Source organism: Ictidomys tridecemlineatus, chromosome 11 (assembly GCF_052094955.1).
Source record: "Ictidomys tridecemlineatus isolate mIctTri1 chromosome 11, mIctTri1.hap1, whole genome shotgun sequence".
Taxonomy (NCBI): domain Eukaryota; kingdom Metazoa; phylum Chordata; class Mammalia; order Rodentia; family Sciuridae; genus Ictidomys; species Ictidomys tridecemlineatus.
In genome coordinates, this window is record NC_135487.1 from 53,097,276 (window position 1) to 53,116,112 (window position 18,837).

Here is an 18,837-nt window from a genome sequence, read left to right on the forward strand (position 1 = left end):
TGAGTCACCAGAAGTCTAATGACCTTTCCATTTGTTATCAGTTTCCATGGTCACAGCTGGGTCTCAGGATGGGAAACAGCCTTCCAGGCATGAGGAATCACAGCTTCACTCTTAACAACCTCTTCGGCCTCCTTGTTGCTTACTGGATAGGTAGTATATGGGAGACCTTCTGCACACTAGCTTGTGGCCACTTTTGCCTCTTATCTCCCAAGATTTCATGCCAATGCACACAGTGTTTCTTCTGCCTCTCTCAAGCCCCAGTTCATAATGCCCTCCCTTGGAAGCCTTCTCAGAAGGCTCTCTGGTTTGGAGCTGGTCCCTCTTTCTCTTGGGCTCTCAGCACCTGTGCTCACGAGTCCCGGCACTTCTCAGATGGCGCTGTCATGAGTGTGTGTGTGTGTCTGTCAATCCAACCCTCTTTGCTCCAGACTCATGTTCTTGGGTTGCTGTGAGTCTTGTTTGTCTTCATGTCACCAGCCTGACCCACATCCCAACAGGTGTTCAAAAAAATTAACTGAATGAATGAAGAGAAAAGGTCTTTTATTAATATTGAGCAAACACCAGCAAAACGATGCGAGGCACTGACTCAGTAAAGAAAGCAACAGTGCTTTTTAATGAACTTTCTTTCAAATCTGTGAACATGCTAGCTGTGAAGTAAATGCTTTTATTCTTTCCACAGAACATATTTTAAACAATGATCACAGTGTTAAGGTTAATAAAATGCTGGACAGATGAGTAGCCAAAGAACGTTACAAAACAACACAATCTCACCAACAATATATCAAATGCAAATTTACTGAGACATCAAGAAAATAGCTAGAAACATCATTACAGTAAAACTAGGGGGAAAAGCACTGTATAACAAAAAGGCCTTTCATAAGCTATCAAGGGAGCACACGTTATAGACAAACCCAGTTTCTATTTGAAGTAGCGTGTAGCACCAACACATTGGCAGGACCAGCAGAGGGGCAGTGGTGTTGAACCAAGGCATCTGGGACAGGAAGGGATCTCAGGGGTTGTCTGCTGCCAGCCCCTTGTTTTACAAATGGGAAAATGGAGGCCCAGAGAGATGAACTGCCTTGTCCAAAGTAAGATGATAACAGGATAGGCTAGAAAATGACTGAGGGCTAAAATACAGGCCCCGACTTTAGGTCAGTGCTCTATTTTGATATACTTAGATAACTCTATTTGATTTAAGGTATCTTTTCCTATTGATCTATTATCATGAAATAAATAGATCAGTACAATTCATACTATACTCTGGTATTACGTTCATTTCACCAAGAAACGCCTGACATGTATGGTTGTTATTTACTTCTTGGGCCTGTATATATCTTAAATAAAAATTCAGAGGAATCAGAGGGTACTATCTTAGTTATAAATTGGTTGAAAAGTCAGCATCTGAAGAGAAAATTGGCACTTCTTCCACTATGAAAATTGCCTCAAAATTACCGAATTGTTGGTACAAAGTTGTTTGTTTTTTTTTCCTGATAGTTTAAAGATTAGTAAAATAGACACATAGTCCAAACATGGAGCCTGCAAAAAGCAGGCCTTTCCTTTAAAAAGTAAGGTACTTTTCACTTTAATAAGGTAAGGAATTTAAAAACCTGAAATTTTTCTTAGAAAAGGAAAAAAGTATTTAGTCACAACCCATAAATTGTGAACCACCTTATATAGAAAGTATTTCTCTATTAAAAAAAAAAAGTGTTTTTGTAAAATATTTTGGAATCTTATGTTTGGCCTAGCCTATCTTGCCATGGTGATGAGACCTCAACTGGACAGATTTATGATGAACTAATGAAAATATAGGAATGAAAAAGGAACAAGATCACTGTTCACAGAAGCAGCATTACAGACAAAGTATATTGAGTGTATTTAAATAGTTCAATGGGAATGAAGCCAAGAAGCTGCCTGTATATATTTAAGTGTGTCATTACAGTGGTAGCAGAAAAAAATAACACACATTGGCATCTACCATTATCACAAACCAACTGCTGGAGACGGTTTAACTGTGGCTTCACAAGTAGAACAGACCCGATAAATAAAAGTGACTTCTGCATATCATATATATGTATACATATATTATATTTTCCTCACATAGTTATCTAGTTATAAGTAAATCAACATGTGGTTACAATTTCCCCCCCTCTTGTGTCAGCATCAAAGGACAATTTGATTCCATTTTCTTTTTTATGAGCATGCCCTACACCTGTTTAGGAAATTACATGACATTGATACTCATAGCCTTTATTCTATCTGACTGGTAAAAATAAAATGAAATCTCCTGGGAACTCAAGCCCATTTCTTACTATAACAAACAAATTAACAAATATATAGCAAAACATGCTTGTTTACCGTTAGGCAAAAGACTGTTTTAATGCTAAAGAATAAACTATGCTGGCTGCTAATAATGTGCACAAAATGGTATAATAAGAGTGATTTCATGAAAAGATTCTGTAGTAAGCTGTGTTATAAATATTTAAAGAAACATGTTAAAAATTAGAGTGAAAATAAACTCAGTGTTCTGAAACTATCCGTAGAAAAATATACTTATAAAAAAAAGAATGTCTCATTAAGTGAAGCATAAGATGTGAAGTTGTTGTCTTAGTGTACATTTCCAATTTCACCTTTTGAAAGGCAAAAGCTTTCTCTCCTATGCAGGTGCCTGTAATTTACTTGGGACTGAGTATTTCACAGAACCAAGCAGTAGGTGACAAAAGGTTGAGGGCAGTGCCGTGACTTTCACAGGGTCAGTTCACAGTGCTGAGTAACAGGACTGTATTTGCTCACCCACCACCAATGAGCATGATGTTCAAGCCCAGAGCATTGGATTTTAAAAGGCTATGCTTTTCAGGGCAGATTGTACATAAGTAAGGAAATCATCGTAAATAATTCTTTCTCAGGGTTGAATCCTCTGTGATTAAGTTTTTAACCCTTTATTAGTAGTTCTTTTTAATGAGCTGAAAGTGGACTAAAGTGTCATATCCTCAGTATTAGTATCCCCTAATTAAAAAGGAGCCTTCCTTCCTCTCTGATAAAGTCATGATGCCCCTTTGGCCAGGAGATGCATGCCTTTGGCTTCCCCATGGACATCTTGAGGACATATGTCCTATCTTCTCAGAGGAAGGCTGAGAAACTCCATGTCCAGCAGCTGGGACCCTATGGTCCAAGGAGTGTACCGCTGAGTCCAAGCCCCTCCTGGGAAGCTTGCAGTTTCCCTTGGAGGGTCTGTGGACAGGCAGGGTTGAAACTGCAGACATCTGAGGAGAGCATGAGTCCTGACACCTTAATGTTTTAAGTCTATTTCTTTCCCACCAAGTCTCATCTTTCTGGGTCTGGGGAGGGGAATGTCACCTCTGAAAATACTCTAGCAGCAGAGGGAGAATACAGGGGAGGCTAATGGAGAGGAAGAGGGGGACAAATTGCAAAGCTGGCCTGAGAAGAGCAGTTGGTTTTTACATGTTTCTGCTCCCCCTGGTCAGGCTCACTGATCACTCTCTTATTTTAATCACCGGGGCAGAAATTTCAGAGGTGTCTTCCCCAGGAAAGCACAGCTGCTACAGTCCTCCTCCAAGGGTCCCCTCCCCTTTTCTAGACTCAAGATGGCCGAAGCCCAAAAGGGTCCCTATGAATTAATACCTTATCAAAGAGCTTTCAGTTCAGTTTCAGTTTTTAATTGGCATGGTTCATCATCACCTAAGAGGTCCAGCAAGTTTCAAGAGAGGAGAGATGACATATCACCTGATCACAATGAATACAATCTTTAGGATGCTTTTTCTTTATTTTTTGCACAATAACTATATGAAAAGAATTTTTATTCTACCTACACAGCTCAAGATAAATACAACTTCTGGAGTTGAGGAACTGCTGTTACATGGAGAGGGGAGCTTTGATGAGGAAATAAGCTTTGATATGTGTACATACGAAGATATACATATACAAAATACACCCCTTTCCCTTGTACACTATACAGGTTGGCACAAACCTTATTAAGAGCAGAATATGATATAAAGGTTTCAGGACTGAAGTTATTCTTGGCATTTTAATTTGACAGGTGCTTAGACATTTTAAGTCTTAACATATCTGAATCAACTGAATACATGAAATATATAATTGTGTTTTTAAGAAGGCCCAGGCCAACTCTCCTTAAACAATAACCCAAAGAAATACCATAGTTATCAAATGGAAAACAAAGATTGTTATTCTGTATTAAATCAGTAAAGGGTATTTTAAAGAAAGGGCAACTTGGAAAATAAAGACTTTAGAGTCCATTATTCCAAGAGAAGAGCATTTTAGTTATTAGCAGTGGTTACCAAATAAGCTGGAGGCAAATCTCTTCAAGGAGCCGCTCAGGATTTGCTTTGTTGGGAAGAGGCGAGGAACGGTTCCATTCTTCCACTATAAGATGATGCAGGTTTTCTTATCCTTAAAAGGGTTTTCTGAAGTCGGTATGCCTGTCAGCAAAGGGTCACTCCTGGCGTGCTCCTCACAGTAGGACATGAGGTCTGCAGAGGCCTTTGAGACCTGAGGAGACAAACCAAAGCAACAAATAAGGACGAAAATCCTTTATTCAGAACCCTCCAGAGTGTACTGAACGCTAAGCCATGGGGTGGAGACTGATTCAAACAGGATAAGCAGCCTTAGACATCATTCTCATACAACTAGTCAAGTGCAAAGGGATATGGTTCCTGGCAGGGATGGTTTTCCCTAGCCAAGTGATCAGACAAGCTGGCATGGTTGTCCCTACACGTGAGCACTGAGAATACCACACCAGCCAGCTAGTTGGTATTCCTGCCAAAATACTTAATCTGATCAGCAAAGGAGCATAACCCAAGTAGGGGTGATTTTGAAAAATGAGTGGACTGGGTTCTTAAAAAATGGATCACGTGTTAGATATTACTATTAGAAATGCAAATAAGTTTCAACTGGCTTACAGAAAAAATTATATGTGTGGATAGGGGGGGATGATATAAGCAAACATGCTGAAATGTTAAGAACTGGCAAATTCTGGTGAAGAGATTATGAATGTTTAGTGTTACAAGTCTTCTTTAGTTTTGAAATTTTTCAGAATCAAAATTGTGGGATCTATCAGGGAAGGAAAAGTTTGTGAATCAAGGGAAGGTTCTATCAGTTCTTATCCAGGTAAAAACAGATTGGAAGCAGAACAGAACTGAATTATTGGCTTGAAGCCAGAACTCTGAAGCCAAGTTGTAGAGCTTCAATATTTACTGTCAGAGGGCTGGGGATGTTGCTCAGTGGTGAGTGCTGGCTTAGTATGTGTGAAGCCCTAGGTTCTGTCCCTCGAATGGGGGCAGGCAGAATAAAAGGAAAGATTTATTGTTATCTATTAGGTTTGGGGAGATACAAAGGGCAAAACCAGCATAGGAAAATGCTGTGCCCCTCTCCAGCTTAAGTTAGGCTTGGAATATGTCATACCCTGTTTTCAGAAACCTGGGTGGAAGACCCCAGGTAATAATCAGGTCAGGCACCCAGGCCACTGAGTGTGGTGGAGCTGGCTCTACGGAGCTCTGCACTGGCAGCCTGCTGCTTTGAGGACAGGTGACCATATCCAGTTCAGAGGAATTTATCAGGTGACTGCTTCTGTTCCTAGGAAACAGCCTTAGTCACCACATTCCAGGGTTCTCACTGCCGAGTCCTCTCTTGGAACCAAGCAGGGAAAGACTTCAAAGTCATGTGATCTAAGAAATGCATTCCAGCTCCTCAGTGGGACCTGCCTTCATCCTGGGGGTAGAAAATGGTCACCAAAAGGTGCACATTTAAAAAGCTATGTTTTCCTAAAAGGAAGACCCCGATTGTTGACTTTAAGGCACCCTCAGATACACTGATACCCTAGAACACTTGATAAACTCCAGATGGATGAGGAGGGTATTTTAGAAATCCCCCTGAAACCCCTCCCTGTCCCAATTTAGAACACAGCAATCATAAGACTTGACCCCTTTCATTTAGGGAAGGCAGGTCCTCTGCAAATCCTGTGCAGGATTTTGTAAACAGGGGTCAACTCAGACTCTGATTCCACATTTTTTTTTTTTAATGAGGCCTGGGCTAGGTAGGTAATAAAAATTAATATTGTGAGGCCCTTGACCTGCTCTAGGAAAATCCTGGAAGCAAGTTGGATTAAATGGCACCCTCTTCTCTGACTCATTTCCCAGTCTTGGAAGAGCAGCAGGGACCACAGCAGGCATGATTCTGTCCCTTGGGCTCCTTACCTTTATCCTTTCAATGGAAGCTTCTAGTCTCAGCTGCTGCACGGTTCTCCTCGCCTGGGCTATGTTGTTGGTGCTTGCTGTTTTGCTGGACATCTTCAATGGTTGTTCTTCCCTGAAATCTGAAAAAAAATTTTTTTCAAATAGTGAATAACATTCATCTTTAGGTTATTTAAACATTCATAGAAAATGTGTGTTACTTGAAGGAAAATGGATGCATCTGCCCATCAGCACAGCCTCTTCGAGGCAGTTACTAAAATGCCCTGAGCAATCCCAGTGGTGGCTTAGATGTTCCAGCTTGTCATCCATTTGAGTGTCAACATAAATTTTTGGTTTGCAGAAACCCAGAGCAGCAGTTTAATCAATGAAACCCAACATATAGCATAAGGGCGGCCTTTTAAAGAATTTTCTAGGAAGAAACAAATATCAATATTTGCAGTAGTTAAGGGGCCTTTGGCCACCAGAGGCCACGTTACATGTCAATTTAATACAACTACTACATACTCTAACAGAAACTGAGTTTATTTCTTTTGAGTTCTCTTACCCAACTATTAGGCTGATGCAAGTCCTGGCAAGAGAAAACAGTGAGAAGGCCTCTCCAGAGACCTCTGCACAAAATCACATTTTCAGGTGCTATCAATATGTGCAAATGTTTCCAGAATGTTAGGCAGGTAAGCAGTCTTTATTCAAGAAAAAGTGGTAAACTTTTGGCTGAAAGACTCAATGACAGATCCACAGTAAATGTCAACTGAGACGCATGAGCAGCTGGAAGTCTGAAATAATCAATGAAGCTTTATCATTCCTTCCTTTGACATCTCTCTGGCCTCATCCTGGTGGCCAAGGGTTTGCTAATCCTATTATCTTCCCCTTCCCTATATGTTTGGCTGGGATTGACTCTCCTCTTTTTGTCTGAGCCCTTGAGTTCCAGGCTGCTCTGTTGTCCTCTCCCCAGATACCTGATGTTAAACAATGGAAACAGGCTGGCCTTTGAGCTTTGACCTGCCTGGTTTCTAGTGGCACATTTCATGAGGAAGGCAGGCCTGGGACAAGAGCTGCCTTGTGCCCCTGCCATATATGGTTAAGTTTTCTCTTGGCATGATGGTGAATGGAGGAAAAGACAGAGCTGGCAGGCCTAGCAGCAGTGTGGTAGTTTATGACTCACAGGAGCAGGTGGACAGTAGGTGTGTCTTGCCGGCACTAGGCAAGGGCTCAGCAGTCTTAGGACGCTGTGGCGCCAGCAGCAAACCCAGGCTGACTCAACCTCAGCAGGACCTGCAGCTGCAGGAAGGCTTAGACCAGTCAGGCTGCAAAAAACATCAGCAAGCTACAGGCTCCATGCTGTCCACCACGTGGGCATTATGGTACTCCAACACTGAGTTTCACCAGATTATGATGTCCTCAAGGACTAAGTTCAAGGATCTCTGAGGTTGCACCCTCTGAGGTTGGAGGAAGCACTGGGTCAGGTGCACAAATAAAACTGCTTTTAATTGGGTGCAAAACTTTGAAATCAGCTTCACATTCCTGGGACTGCACCCTGCCTCTGCCACTTCCCAGACAGGTGGAAGTGGGCAGACTGTTTCACGTTCATGAGCCCAAGATTTTTTGAGGTTGTTGTTTTGTTTTTGCATACTCAGGGCTGCTCTTCCACTGAGCTACATCTACAGCCCCCCCCCTTTTTTTTTCTGGGACAGGGTCATGCTACGTTGCCCAGGCTGCTCTTGAACTTGTGATTCTCCTGCCTCATTACATGCATGTGCCACCATGCTCAAGTTTTCTCAGTTGTAACATAAAAATACTACTAATCACCACAAAATGCTTTCTGGGATTCATTCACTGATGCATACCAAAGGGTTAGCACAGGACCAAGCCACTCTCATTAAATGCAACTGCTATTATTTTAGCCTGGGGGGGGGGTCATACAGACCATGAATTGGAATTCCTTTACCTGACTGTTCTGCCCACCTCTCCTCAATTCTGGTCACTGAGTGTCAAGGGTTTTGACTGAGTGGGTCTAGGTAGGGCTTCAGGGATCAGCTCTTTTTTGATTCTGCCCCCAGGCACTTCTGCCACACTCTAGTATCAAGGTAAGACACAAAGGTTGGTGATAGCCAACAGAGGATTGCCACAGGGAAAAAGAAGCCCTAACAGTACAGGAAATTGGGAGGAGGACGCATGTGGCAGGGCAGGGTGGCCTTGCCTTGTCCTGGCCTTGGGCAACCTCAGTTCAACACATTCCTGGACTAGCTGTCTCTTCCTCAGACTCCTCAGTACTGCTGCCCCACCCAAGGAGAGGCCTCAGATCTCCTCCTCGGGGGTGTTACCCACCCCACCCAGCCACCTGGCCTAGCCCCTTTCTATGCTCCCAGGCCAGCATCTGAAATGAACGTAAGGTTGTGGGCAACCTCACCCCAAACAGTGCCCAGTGCCCAGTGAGTTGGTTGCAAATTTCATTCCCCTGCAACACATTGATCTGGGTTGCCCCTCCAGTTGGTGGCTGTTCTCAGCCTCCAGAATGTGAACATGACACCTTTTCTGAGTGGCCTGTGGTTTCCAGGCTGCACCCTCAGGATTTTCTAAATGTACTGCTTGCGTGAGAACAATGCCAAGCATTCTCCTCAACCTCCAGGGCACAAACTTTCCAAGGCCTGAGCAAGTTTTCCTGTAACTGCAAACAGGTCACACAGATGGGACCTTGACCAGTCACTGCTCCCACCCCGTGTGACCATAAGCAAATAGTCCACAGTCAGGCTATATTTATAAAAAGCCTGGGTAGGTCCCTCTCAAAGTGGTGAGAAAGCTGGCACCTAGAATACGGGGGACTTTTTCCCTTCTCGACTGAATTTTAATCAGGATTTAAAACAGCAAGCTAGTAAGAAGAACAAAATATAACAGAAAAAAGATAAAAACAGTTAGCAATCCCCAATTCATGCTTGCCAGCTCTGGCTTTATGCAGTGTTCTGACGTCTGCTCTGCCCTGCTTCTTCACTGTGGGGCCTTCTCACTCTCACAGCTCCCTGCTGCCTTCCACTGGGGAATCTTGCAGGTCCCAGGCTTTGCAAAGTCCATGCAAGACCATTTATTTATTTATTTATTTATCTATTCATTCATTCATTCATTTTAAAAGATCACTTGAGCCCAGGAGTTCCACGGCAGACATGACAAATACAGCCAGTAACTCCTGGGTTCTAGTGATCCTCCTGCCTCAGTCTCAGATTCAGCCTCTGAGCAGGTGGGAACTAGTATGTGACACTTTTTATTTTTGGCAGGGGGAGGGGGTATGAGGGATTGAACCCATGGGCAATAAACCACAGAGCCACAACCCCAGTTCTTTTTATTATTTAAGACAGAGTCTGCTAACTTTCTTAGGGTCTCTCTAAGTTGCTGAGTCTGTCTCAAACTTGCAATCTTCCTGCCTCAGCCTCCCAAATTGCTGGGATTGATTATAGGTGTGTCACCACGCCCAGCTGGAAAACATTTTTAAATGAGTGCTACTGGTACTTGGTATAGCAAGCAAAGAATAAATGGGTAGAATGGACACAGCTTCTGCCCTCACAGAGACATTAGACAAAGAGGATCCTTTCCTTTTGTGCTTCAGGAAGAGCCCAATCCTGCCACTGCTCTCTGCTCCTCTCAGGCTCCCACTCAATCTTTTCCTGAAAGTTCCTTCCCCTGCGCTGGTAAATGAATAACTGATTAAAGTTTTGGAGATGGGAGATTTTTTTTATAGCATCACAAAGTTATTAAACACAAACAGCTTCCTACTGAATATCATACAGCAATAGCTTCAAAAGTCAGTTAAATGGGGGTATTTATGGGCAATCCTAGAGAACACTGTAAACTGGGCCACTGGAAAATAATATAATCTCTGACTATCACTTTGTTCCTATGGAGAAATCAGATCAAAATTATATTGTTTCAAGTTGGGGAGCCTCTTCCAGGGACTCTTGAGTTTCCTGGCTGAGCTACCTGGCCTCAAGGCAGGGCTCCTATTGTTTCACTCCTGAGAGGCAAGGTGCTCTCAGTGCTTTGCTCTGCCTTAACAGCTGGGCTGTGGCAGAACAAGACCAAGGACTGGGCAGGCTATCTCCAACTGTCTTGGCACCATCAGAGGGCTTGCTCTGGTCTTTTCAATGGCAAGGATGTCTGTTGTTTGTGCTATTAATGCTACCCATTTGGTTTCCTTACATCAAGAACAGCTTCCAAGGTAGACACCAATGTCTATATGGAGGCTGAGAGTACACAGGCTGCATCATTCTAGGACCACTCATTGGAATCCTGAATGGGGCATTACTATCCATCCTTGTTTTACAGATGAGGCAACTGAGGTTAGAAAAACTAACCTTGTAATCCTTTTCTCTTCTGAAGCCACCCCTTCTGGAGAGGGATCAAATTCCAACTAAATCCAAGGAAAGAGAGCAATTCCAATGAAATCTATTCATACTCAGGGTATCACTAAATGTTCCACAATGTGGCTCTTAGTCAGGAGTGGCTGACACTCATTGACTTGGAACAGTGGGCCTGCTGACCACCTTGTGTTTATGTGACACCCCTCCTGGACAGAAGGCACCTTGTTTATCTATCTGGTGCCTGCAGAGCAGTCTTCCCCTCTCCTGTGCACCAGCTGGGCAAGGGCTGAAGTCAGCATCTGGGGTCCCAAGTGTTCCATTCTACCCAGAAGGGTCAAGGCCTGCGTGAGCTTGTGCAGACCACCATCTGGTGAAACTCTGGCTAACTCTTCTGTAGCCTTATTTTCAGTTGCATGTAAGGGTAACAGATTTGAATAAACATATGTAGTATTTAGCTAGTCAAATCATTTGCATTGGTTTTAATGCTGTGGTTCATCTGAATTCTCCGGTTCCTAGAAATTCCCAGGAACAAGATGTCCCATTAGGGAAATATGGACATTTTAATCTTTGTTTGTGGGGGGGCCTAAAGCTGGGAGAGAAGGGTGGGGATGGAAAGTGTCACCAAGCACGCTTTGGGAGGAAGGCCCCAGGGAGCCCCAGGGCCATCATGGCCTGGCCACTAACTGAACCACTGGAGCGAAGCCAACTTTCATGAGCAAACATACCCCTGTGGCTGTAATGAAAGAGCAGCTTAAAAAAAAAAAAAAAAAAAAGCCACAGGCTTCTATTTCCTTTCTGATCTTGCCTTCAACTTCTAATGCCTTCCTCCAGCTCTCTGTCTGCCCTCTTCTGTAAAAAGGGGGATAAAAAGACCCATCTCACAGGGCTGTCAGAAGGAGGCAGGAGCACTGCTCAGTGCACTGGGCATACTCATGTGTTTACCAAATGCTGCTCCCTGGGCTCCTCCCTATGGAGGGAAACAAGCAGAAGATCAAGATTACTCTCCAACTTCAAGGCTGTGTGACCAGGTAGCAATGGCTTTCTAACATGGCTTTGGTGGGAACGGGGGGAGTGCAGAGCAGGCTGTTGAGAAACTTCTGTTCTCATGAGCACTTATTATTCCTATCAGAGTCTGCAAGCCAAAGCCAGACTGCAGATGTTTTTAGTTGGGCCACACACACAGAGTTAGCTCTTGTGTGTGTGTGTGTGTGTGTGTGTGTGTGTGTGTGTCTGAACTTTAAATTGATGTCGATAGTTAAGAAATCGAGAGATTTTACTTTTAAAGGAAGATTGAAACAAACCTGGATCTGAGTAGTGGCTTCCCTCTCAACATATGCTGGTGCACCTGTGGAGCCCCCAAATTTGAACCCGTAACTCTGTCTTTACACTGCGGCTTGGATAGCTAGTTCCAGGGACACGTCAAGGATCAGCCAGGGGATGTGGTCTCGCTCTTGCTACTTCCCTGCTCTAAGGCCCTAGGCAAGACTTGGAAACAATTTAAACCTCAATTTTCTCATGGAAATGAACAGAATAATAATACTTTCATATTTCAAAGGACTGTTAAAAGTATCAGATAAAGTAAGTGTGTGGGATGTAATCCTAGCTTCTCAGGAAGCTGAGGCAGGAGGATCACAAGTTCGAGGACAGCCTGGGCAACTTAGTTGAGACCCTGTCTCAAAATAAAAAGCACTGGACTGTAGCTCAGTGTCAGAGTACCCTGGGTTCAATCATTAGTACCAAACAAAACGAAATAAAAAAAAACCAACAACAAACAAACCCCCAAACAAAAGCAAACAAAAAGTCTGTGGGCTGCTAGGAATGTAGCTCAGTAACAATGCATACCTAGCATTCGAGAGGCCCTGGGTTCAATCCCTGGCATGGCAAAAGAGAAAAAAAAGTCGATCACTACAATAAATATAAGGAATATGTTTTTCTGCCTGTTTAGCACCTGCATCTTCTTATTATATACCATGCAACCTGCAACAAGCTCTTACAAACCCTAATGGGCTGGCCCTAGGCAGCAGCCCCATCCTATTCCTAGCATGGCCTATGGACTGTAGGGCTGGAAAGTGAAAAAAGACATCTCCAGGGCCATGAGAAGAACTGTGCCCGCCTTCCCCCATTTCATATGCTGAAGTTCTAAACCCCTAGTACCTCAGAATCTGTATCTGGTGACAGGGTCTTTAAAGAGGAATTAAGATAAAAAGAGATCTTGAAGATGGACCCTAACCTAGTATGGCTGGTATAAGATGGGGAAATCTGACATACAGGGGTACAGGGGGAAGATTAGGAGAAGATGGCTATCCACAAGCCAAGGAGAAAGGCTCAGGAAAAGCAAACCCTACCAGCACTTTGACCTCAGGTTTCTAGACTCCAGAAACATGGGAAAATAAATTGCTGTTGCTTAAGCCCTGAGCCTGTGGTAGCTGGCTATGGTGTCCTTCGCACTTGAATACACCCAGGTTCTCCGGCTGCCAGGGCGCTGGAAATTCTGCCAATTAACATATTCTGATAGGTGGGAGTGACAGGAAGATTGATTTCTGCTAACAAGCAGGGTGGTGAGCTAGTTACTGGGTGTGGATGCAGGGACATCCTAGCCATCTGCAACCAGGTAGAGAAAGGATGAGAGTCCCCGTGGCTGTGGCAGCCTCCTGGTTCTGCACTCTCCACTGGGTCCTGGGGGCCAGTTCTATTGTGCTGGCAGTCCCTCCTAGGGACTCTGAGAACTTGCTCCTCCAGACCTCAGGTGATTAGGCAAGCACCCAACCCCTGTATTAAGCCCATTCCACTGAAACTGCCAAGAGCGCTTTCTGTTTGCTGTAACTGAACCATGAACAACATGCAACTGCTAATCTGCTGTTTGTAAACTGCAAATAACTTGCAGATATTAGCTATGCTATTATTGCCATACCATCACTGCTGAACACCCCAAACTCTAGGACTCAAAGGAGGGAGTAGTAAGACATAAATTCTCTCTAAGCCAGACCACAGTAGCAGGCTGTGAGGTCAATAGTGGTGGAACCTGTGACCAGCCGCAGGTCCTACTCATTCTGCACAGTTCTGAGAGCAAAGGGCAGAAAGAGCAAGCTGCTGGTTATGGGGGAGGAGACTGAGAGAGAGAGGGGAGGAAAGGCTGCATGGAGCTTTAGAAAACGTGGTCTGTAAAGGGGAAAGAGATGGCTAGAGCTCAGCTAAGAGAAATTTACATAGAATCAACAGAATGGAAAATAAAACTGCTCTCACAAGGCTCCAGCTCATCCTGTAAGAGCAGCAGGCTTTTGAGTTCTGTATCTAGTACCCTACATTAGTAGCATTTTACCTGCCTTCCAGGGTGCATCTCTCTGAATAATAATGAGACAGATAAGTTAAATAATGATTAATTTTGATGACAGCCACCATTTACTGAGTACTTAGTCTTTGCCAGGTGAGTAAATTCCATGCATTTAGTTCTTACAATAACTCTGGGAGATACATTCTTTTATTGTGTCTGTTTTATAGAAGCAGCAGAGAGGTTAAAAAATAAACAAATAAAATAAAGGTATTGTGTTCATCTACAACTACAAAATATTCATGCTTAGAATCACACTGGTTTACATGGTATAGCTGGGGCTCTGGCTGACCTTACTCTCAAGATCACAGTCACCACCCGTCTCTGAACAGAAAGAACACAAGGAAGGAGTGGGGAGAAAGCAGGGGCAGGTGCCAGTCAAAATCTCTTATCGGAAAATACTGTGCTCTATTTAGGGGCTGTGGCTCACTTAGAGAGGTGGTCCCCACACACTGCCAGCAGGAAGTGAAGCACTAAGCAACCTCACAAGGTGGAAGTCAAGAAGAATAGGCTGTTCTTAGTTAAAAGAACAAATGCCCCAGATTCCAGGTAAGGCTTTTGCTAAAGACACAAGATGATCCTATCATCCTCAGAGCCCCAGAGAAGCTTTGGCAGGGAGCCATGAGAATGTGCCAAACCAAGTAATAAATCCAGAAGGAGAGGTTGCTACAGAACCTGGGCAATGAGTTCTTAACTTCACTGTGTATCCAGAACACTTGGAGCACTTGCTTAAAAAACCTGATTCAGGGGCTGGGGCTGCAGCTCAGTGGCAGAGCACATGTGAAGCACTGGATTCAATTCTTAGTACCAAAATAAATAAAACAAAGGCATGCTGTTCATCTACAAATACAAACAAAACAAAACAAAACAACCAAAGAAAACCTTGATTCAATAGGTCTAGGGCTCAAGAAGCTGCTTTTATAAACTTCTTAGGTGACCCTGACAGTTTCTGCTTCCAGAGGCTGCCTGTGTTTATTTCTATCTGGGAATTAAAACAGGTCATTGTTAAAGCTCTGAACAAACCCTGAAAAATTTGCGTTTGGATTACCTTAACCTACAGGATTAAGCCTCCTTCAGCTTGAAATCACTGTAACTATTTAATATATTTCTTTGCTACAAAAGTCTAAATTTGTTTTCTTAATAGCCACTTCCTTCTGGAAAGTGTCCAGAAGCTAGACATCCCTGCTCTTGCCATGTCTGGTGATATCCCCCTGCTACCACTCTCACTATTTCTGACCAGGTACCCATAGGGCTCACTCCTGGGGCTCTGAAAGTAGCAGAGTCAACAAGGGCTTTTACAGTCAGATAAATACAAACTGTGGCTAGTTACTTATGACTTCAAGGTGCTTTACTTCTCTGAGCCTCATCTGTAAAACAGGAAGGGATAATACTGGTAAATACCTTGAAGGGTTGCTTCCAGGAGGAACTGAGGGATGCAAGTAAATTAGCACTTGCCTGACACACACTGGTCCTCAGAGGAGGGAGAGGAAGCTCTCTCTACCCTATGACTTTAGCTGTGACCAATGCACTTCACCTTTACTTCAGTCCAAATAGTAGACCATTTAAATTTACACTTGAATGGTTCACAGTCACAGGTGAAATACCACTGTCTATCCCTTCTTGAGTGACATCTGTGACATCTCCATTGTCTTGGTCACTGGAGCATCCTTTGGTCTCAACCCTCCTTCTAACTTCTCATATCAAGAGCTAACTAATAAAAATACAAGCCACATGTATGATTTAAAAGTTTTCACTGGCGACATGAAAAGAAAAATAGAAAAAAAGTAAAATTAAGTTTAATACGAACAGAATTGACAGGTATTCCTTATAATAATTATTGTAGTTTACATTTTTGAATACCCAATGTGTATTTTTCACTCACAGTGCATCCCAATCTGGATGTCCCAATTGGAGTACTTCACAGACCTGGTGTTTACTGGACACAACAGTGTCTGCTACGATAGACAGTACAAACTTACATTCTGGAACTTTCCAAATTTCAGACTCTGACTCTGAAAAACTATGTTTTAATTTCCCCATTTTCCCGGCTTCTATTTTATCCAGTCTTTGCTCCCAGGACCTTGAGCCAGGGATGCTGGCCTCAGCTTGCTACAGCTCTCCAGGCCCTAATCTTCTTCCAGTACATTTTCTTCTGACCCTTTGCTCAGATACCACTTTCAGCTTATTCTTTTGAAAAGTTGGCTCAAACAAGTTCCTGGGATTTCTCAGGATTCCCTAAGAGAAGTCCAAAGGGACTTCCCTAAAAGAAGTCCAAAGCTTTACCCTCAAGATCCTAATGCTTCTGCTACCATAATAAAAATCCTAATCATAAAAGGAGCTTATTTCTACTTAGAGCTTGCTAAATGCCACATACCAGCCTGTATGCTAGATATTATCAGTCTAGTATCCTTCTAGATCCTCACAATGGTCCTGAGGCAGGTACTATTTTCACCCCCATTTTACAAATGAAGAAACCAAGGCAGAGTGAAGTTAAGTATGCCTAGTGCCAAACAGCTGGCGAGCTGCTGGACTGGGGTTTAAGCACTGTTAGTTTGACTGCAGAAACCAGACCTGGAGCGTCTACTTCTTTCTGACTGCAGAGATAGGTTGCATCGGCAGGCCCTGGTTTCAGGGGCTGCCCTTTCAAGTCCCACCTGTGATCCCCCTCCCAAGCTCTCTCCACTTGCTTCTCTTGGCTTAAATTCTCTTGTTTTAGGCTCCAGTTCACATTTTTATCTCTTGTAAGGAAGGTCTCTCTAACTACTTTTGCTTATGGTGACTAATTCCCTTTATGAATTCCTGCTATGTATATATAATTCAAGGGTTCAAGGACACCTGAGGACTTACCTATGCAAAAAAAGGGTAGTCATGGGGAGGTGTGCCTGAATACCCTAAAATTATATGCAAAATTTGGGGTGTGTTAACCTGAGGAGAGGATTAATAGCTGTTATCAAGCTCTCAAGAAAGGCTTATAACACCATTTATTTCAGTGCTTCCAACTAGTCTTCCAACTAAACTTTTAGCTCTGTAATACAGCAACTACATTTATTCCTTACTATGTGCCAGCTACTGTATCAAGTACTCTACACAGATATTTAATACTCTCTGGAAACATAAGAGGTTGACTTTGTCATACTTCAAAACTCAGAAGGTTACACAATTTGCCCAAGATCACATAGCTATTGGTGGCAGGAACAGGACTTTAATTCAGATTTCCCCAACTTCAAAGCCATGTCCTAATCAAGATGTGGTATCTTAATGCCATCTTCTCTCTTATATGGACTAATTCAGAAAATGAGGCCTCAATAAATATGTGGGTTAGATTAAGACATGTGATGTGGCAACCAACACATCAGCTAGCAAGTGAACCTACCACCTGGGGGTGTTTATGAGTCCAGTGTTTGTTTTCTTAGAAACAAGATATACCTTGCTGCTCCTTGCCACAGGTATTCTGCAAAGTACTGACTGTTCTGAGCCAATGGATACCCACCTGCTTGGTTCCCTGCATAGTTCTGAGAAGTCTGGGTGGAGTTCCTGGGGTTCCCACACTTGCTTAGGGTCAATTACTAATTCTGAATTTTTACCTCCAGCATGGATTGGCCACTTGTGTGGTACCCAGGTTCCGAGAGCTACACTGCATTTTACCTGCATACTGTACCACAAACAGGTTTCCAACTGTTGAAAGTGGGCCCACAAGGAGGTACCCTCTGAGGTTGACCTACAGAGGTGTAGGACACAGCCTCTTCCGTGCTGTGCTAGACCAGAATCCAGCCATGCATAGAGATGTATATTTACAGTCAACACTGAGAATGACAGTTACAAACAAGCTTTACTCTCTACTTAGTGTTGTAAGACTGACTGAGGAAAGATTTGCTTATATCTGCATGGCTGGCTCAAGATGGCCTGATGTCTCATATGTTTACCTAATGACTGAATAAAGGAATGAATGAATGCAATCACTACTTAATATTTAAAACAAAAACTAAAGGAAACATCATCAATGGATTTTTTTTTGGCTAAAGTCTGTGTTAAGGGCTTTATGTAAAATTATTTTATTTACTTTTCACAATGCCCCTAAAAAAATATTACTCTTACTTCATTAATTAGCTTTCAAATGTTAATGAAGGAATAAGTATACAGTAAACATTTTAAACAGTCTGAAAGGGTCTTCAACACAAACTAGTTCCCCTTGAACTCTAGCCTTTCTCAGGCAATTGCTGTTATCAGTTTCTCACATTTCCTTCTGAGGATATCCCATTCATATACAGACATGTTTATGCATGTATCTGTTTTAAAAAATGCAAATGGGAGCATGTTAAATGCGTTGCATGTGTGTGCTTTATTCTAACACTGTATTTTGGAGATTGGGTTAAAGGTAGTATGTAATAATGCCTATTTTTCAAACAGGGATGCTGAAGCTCTACAGATATCCAGATAATAAATGCCAAGGCTGAAATGAAGCCTGGTGCCCCTAATTACTTCTCATATTGCATCCTTCCTGCATCTCCCAGAAGCTTCCTGAGGCCAGAGAAGAAGTGGGTATGACCAGGGATGCAAAAGACAAAACCCTGTCCTAAAAGGACCTGTGCACTACTTTTGGGGACAGAACTACAATATGAAGTGAAGAAATTTCTAAACAATATAAAAATGTACCCAGGACATGTTTCACTATACTCCAAAGTGCCAGACATTTGTGAAAGGAAAGAGCCACAAGACACCGCACCCCACCCCCGCGCCCCTCAAACACTAGGAAATTCTCTGGCACAGTGGCTCCTCTGCCTATGGTCTATACCAGCAGCGGCAACCTCAGGATCACTGAGGATTTCTTCGAAATGCAACTTTTCAGAGGTCAGCCCAGATCTACAGAACCAGAAATGGGTTGGGCCCAGGCTATCAGTATTCTAACAAGACCCGGGGTGATTCTGATGCTCCCTAAAAC

At 43.1% G+C, this 18,837-nt stretch overlaps 1 protein-coding gene across 3 annotated transcripts in view; it reads right to left on the reverse strand.

Annotated features, from left to right (window-relative positions):
• Positions 1-523: 523 nt before the first annotated feature.
• Gng12 (G protein subunit gamma 12) overlaps positions 524-18,837 on the reverse strand; it is a 130,524-nt gene continuing 112,210 nt past the window's right edge. For all 3 annotated transcript variants that reach the window (XM_040288832.2, XM_005332361.5, XM_078026485.1), the window contains exons 3-4: positions 6,228-6,346; positions 524-4,524 (exon numbers count right to left, since the gene is read on the reverse strand). In XM_040288832.2, the coding sequence (XP_040144766.1) occupies positions 4,399-4,524; positions 6,228-6,320 (219 nt within the window). In that variant the 5' untranslated portion in view covers positions 6,321-6,346 and the 3' untranslated portion in view covers positions 524-4,398. The remainder of the gene's footprint in view (positions 4,525-6,227; positions 6,347-18,837) is intronic.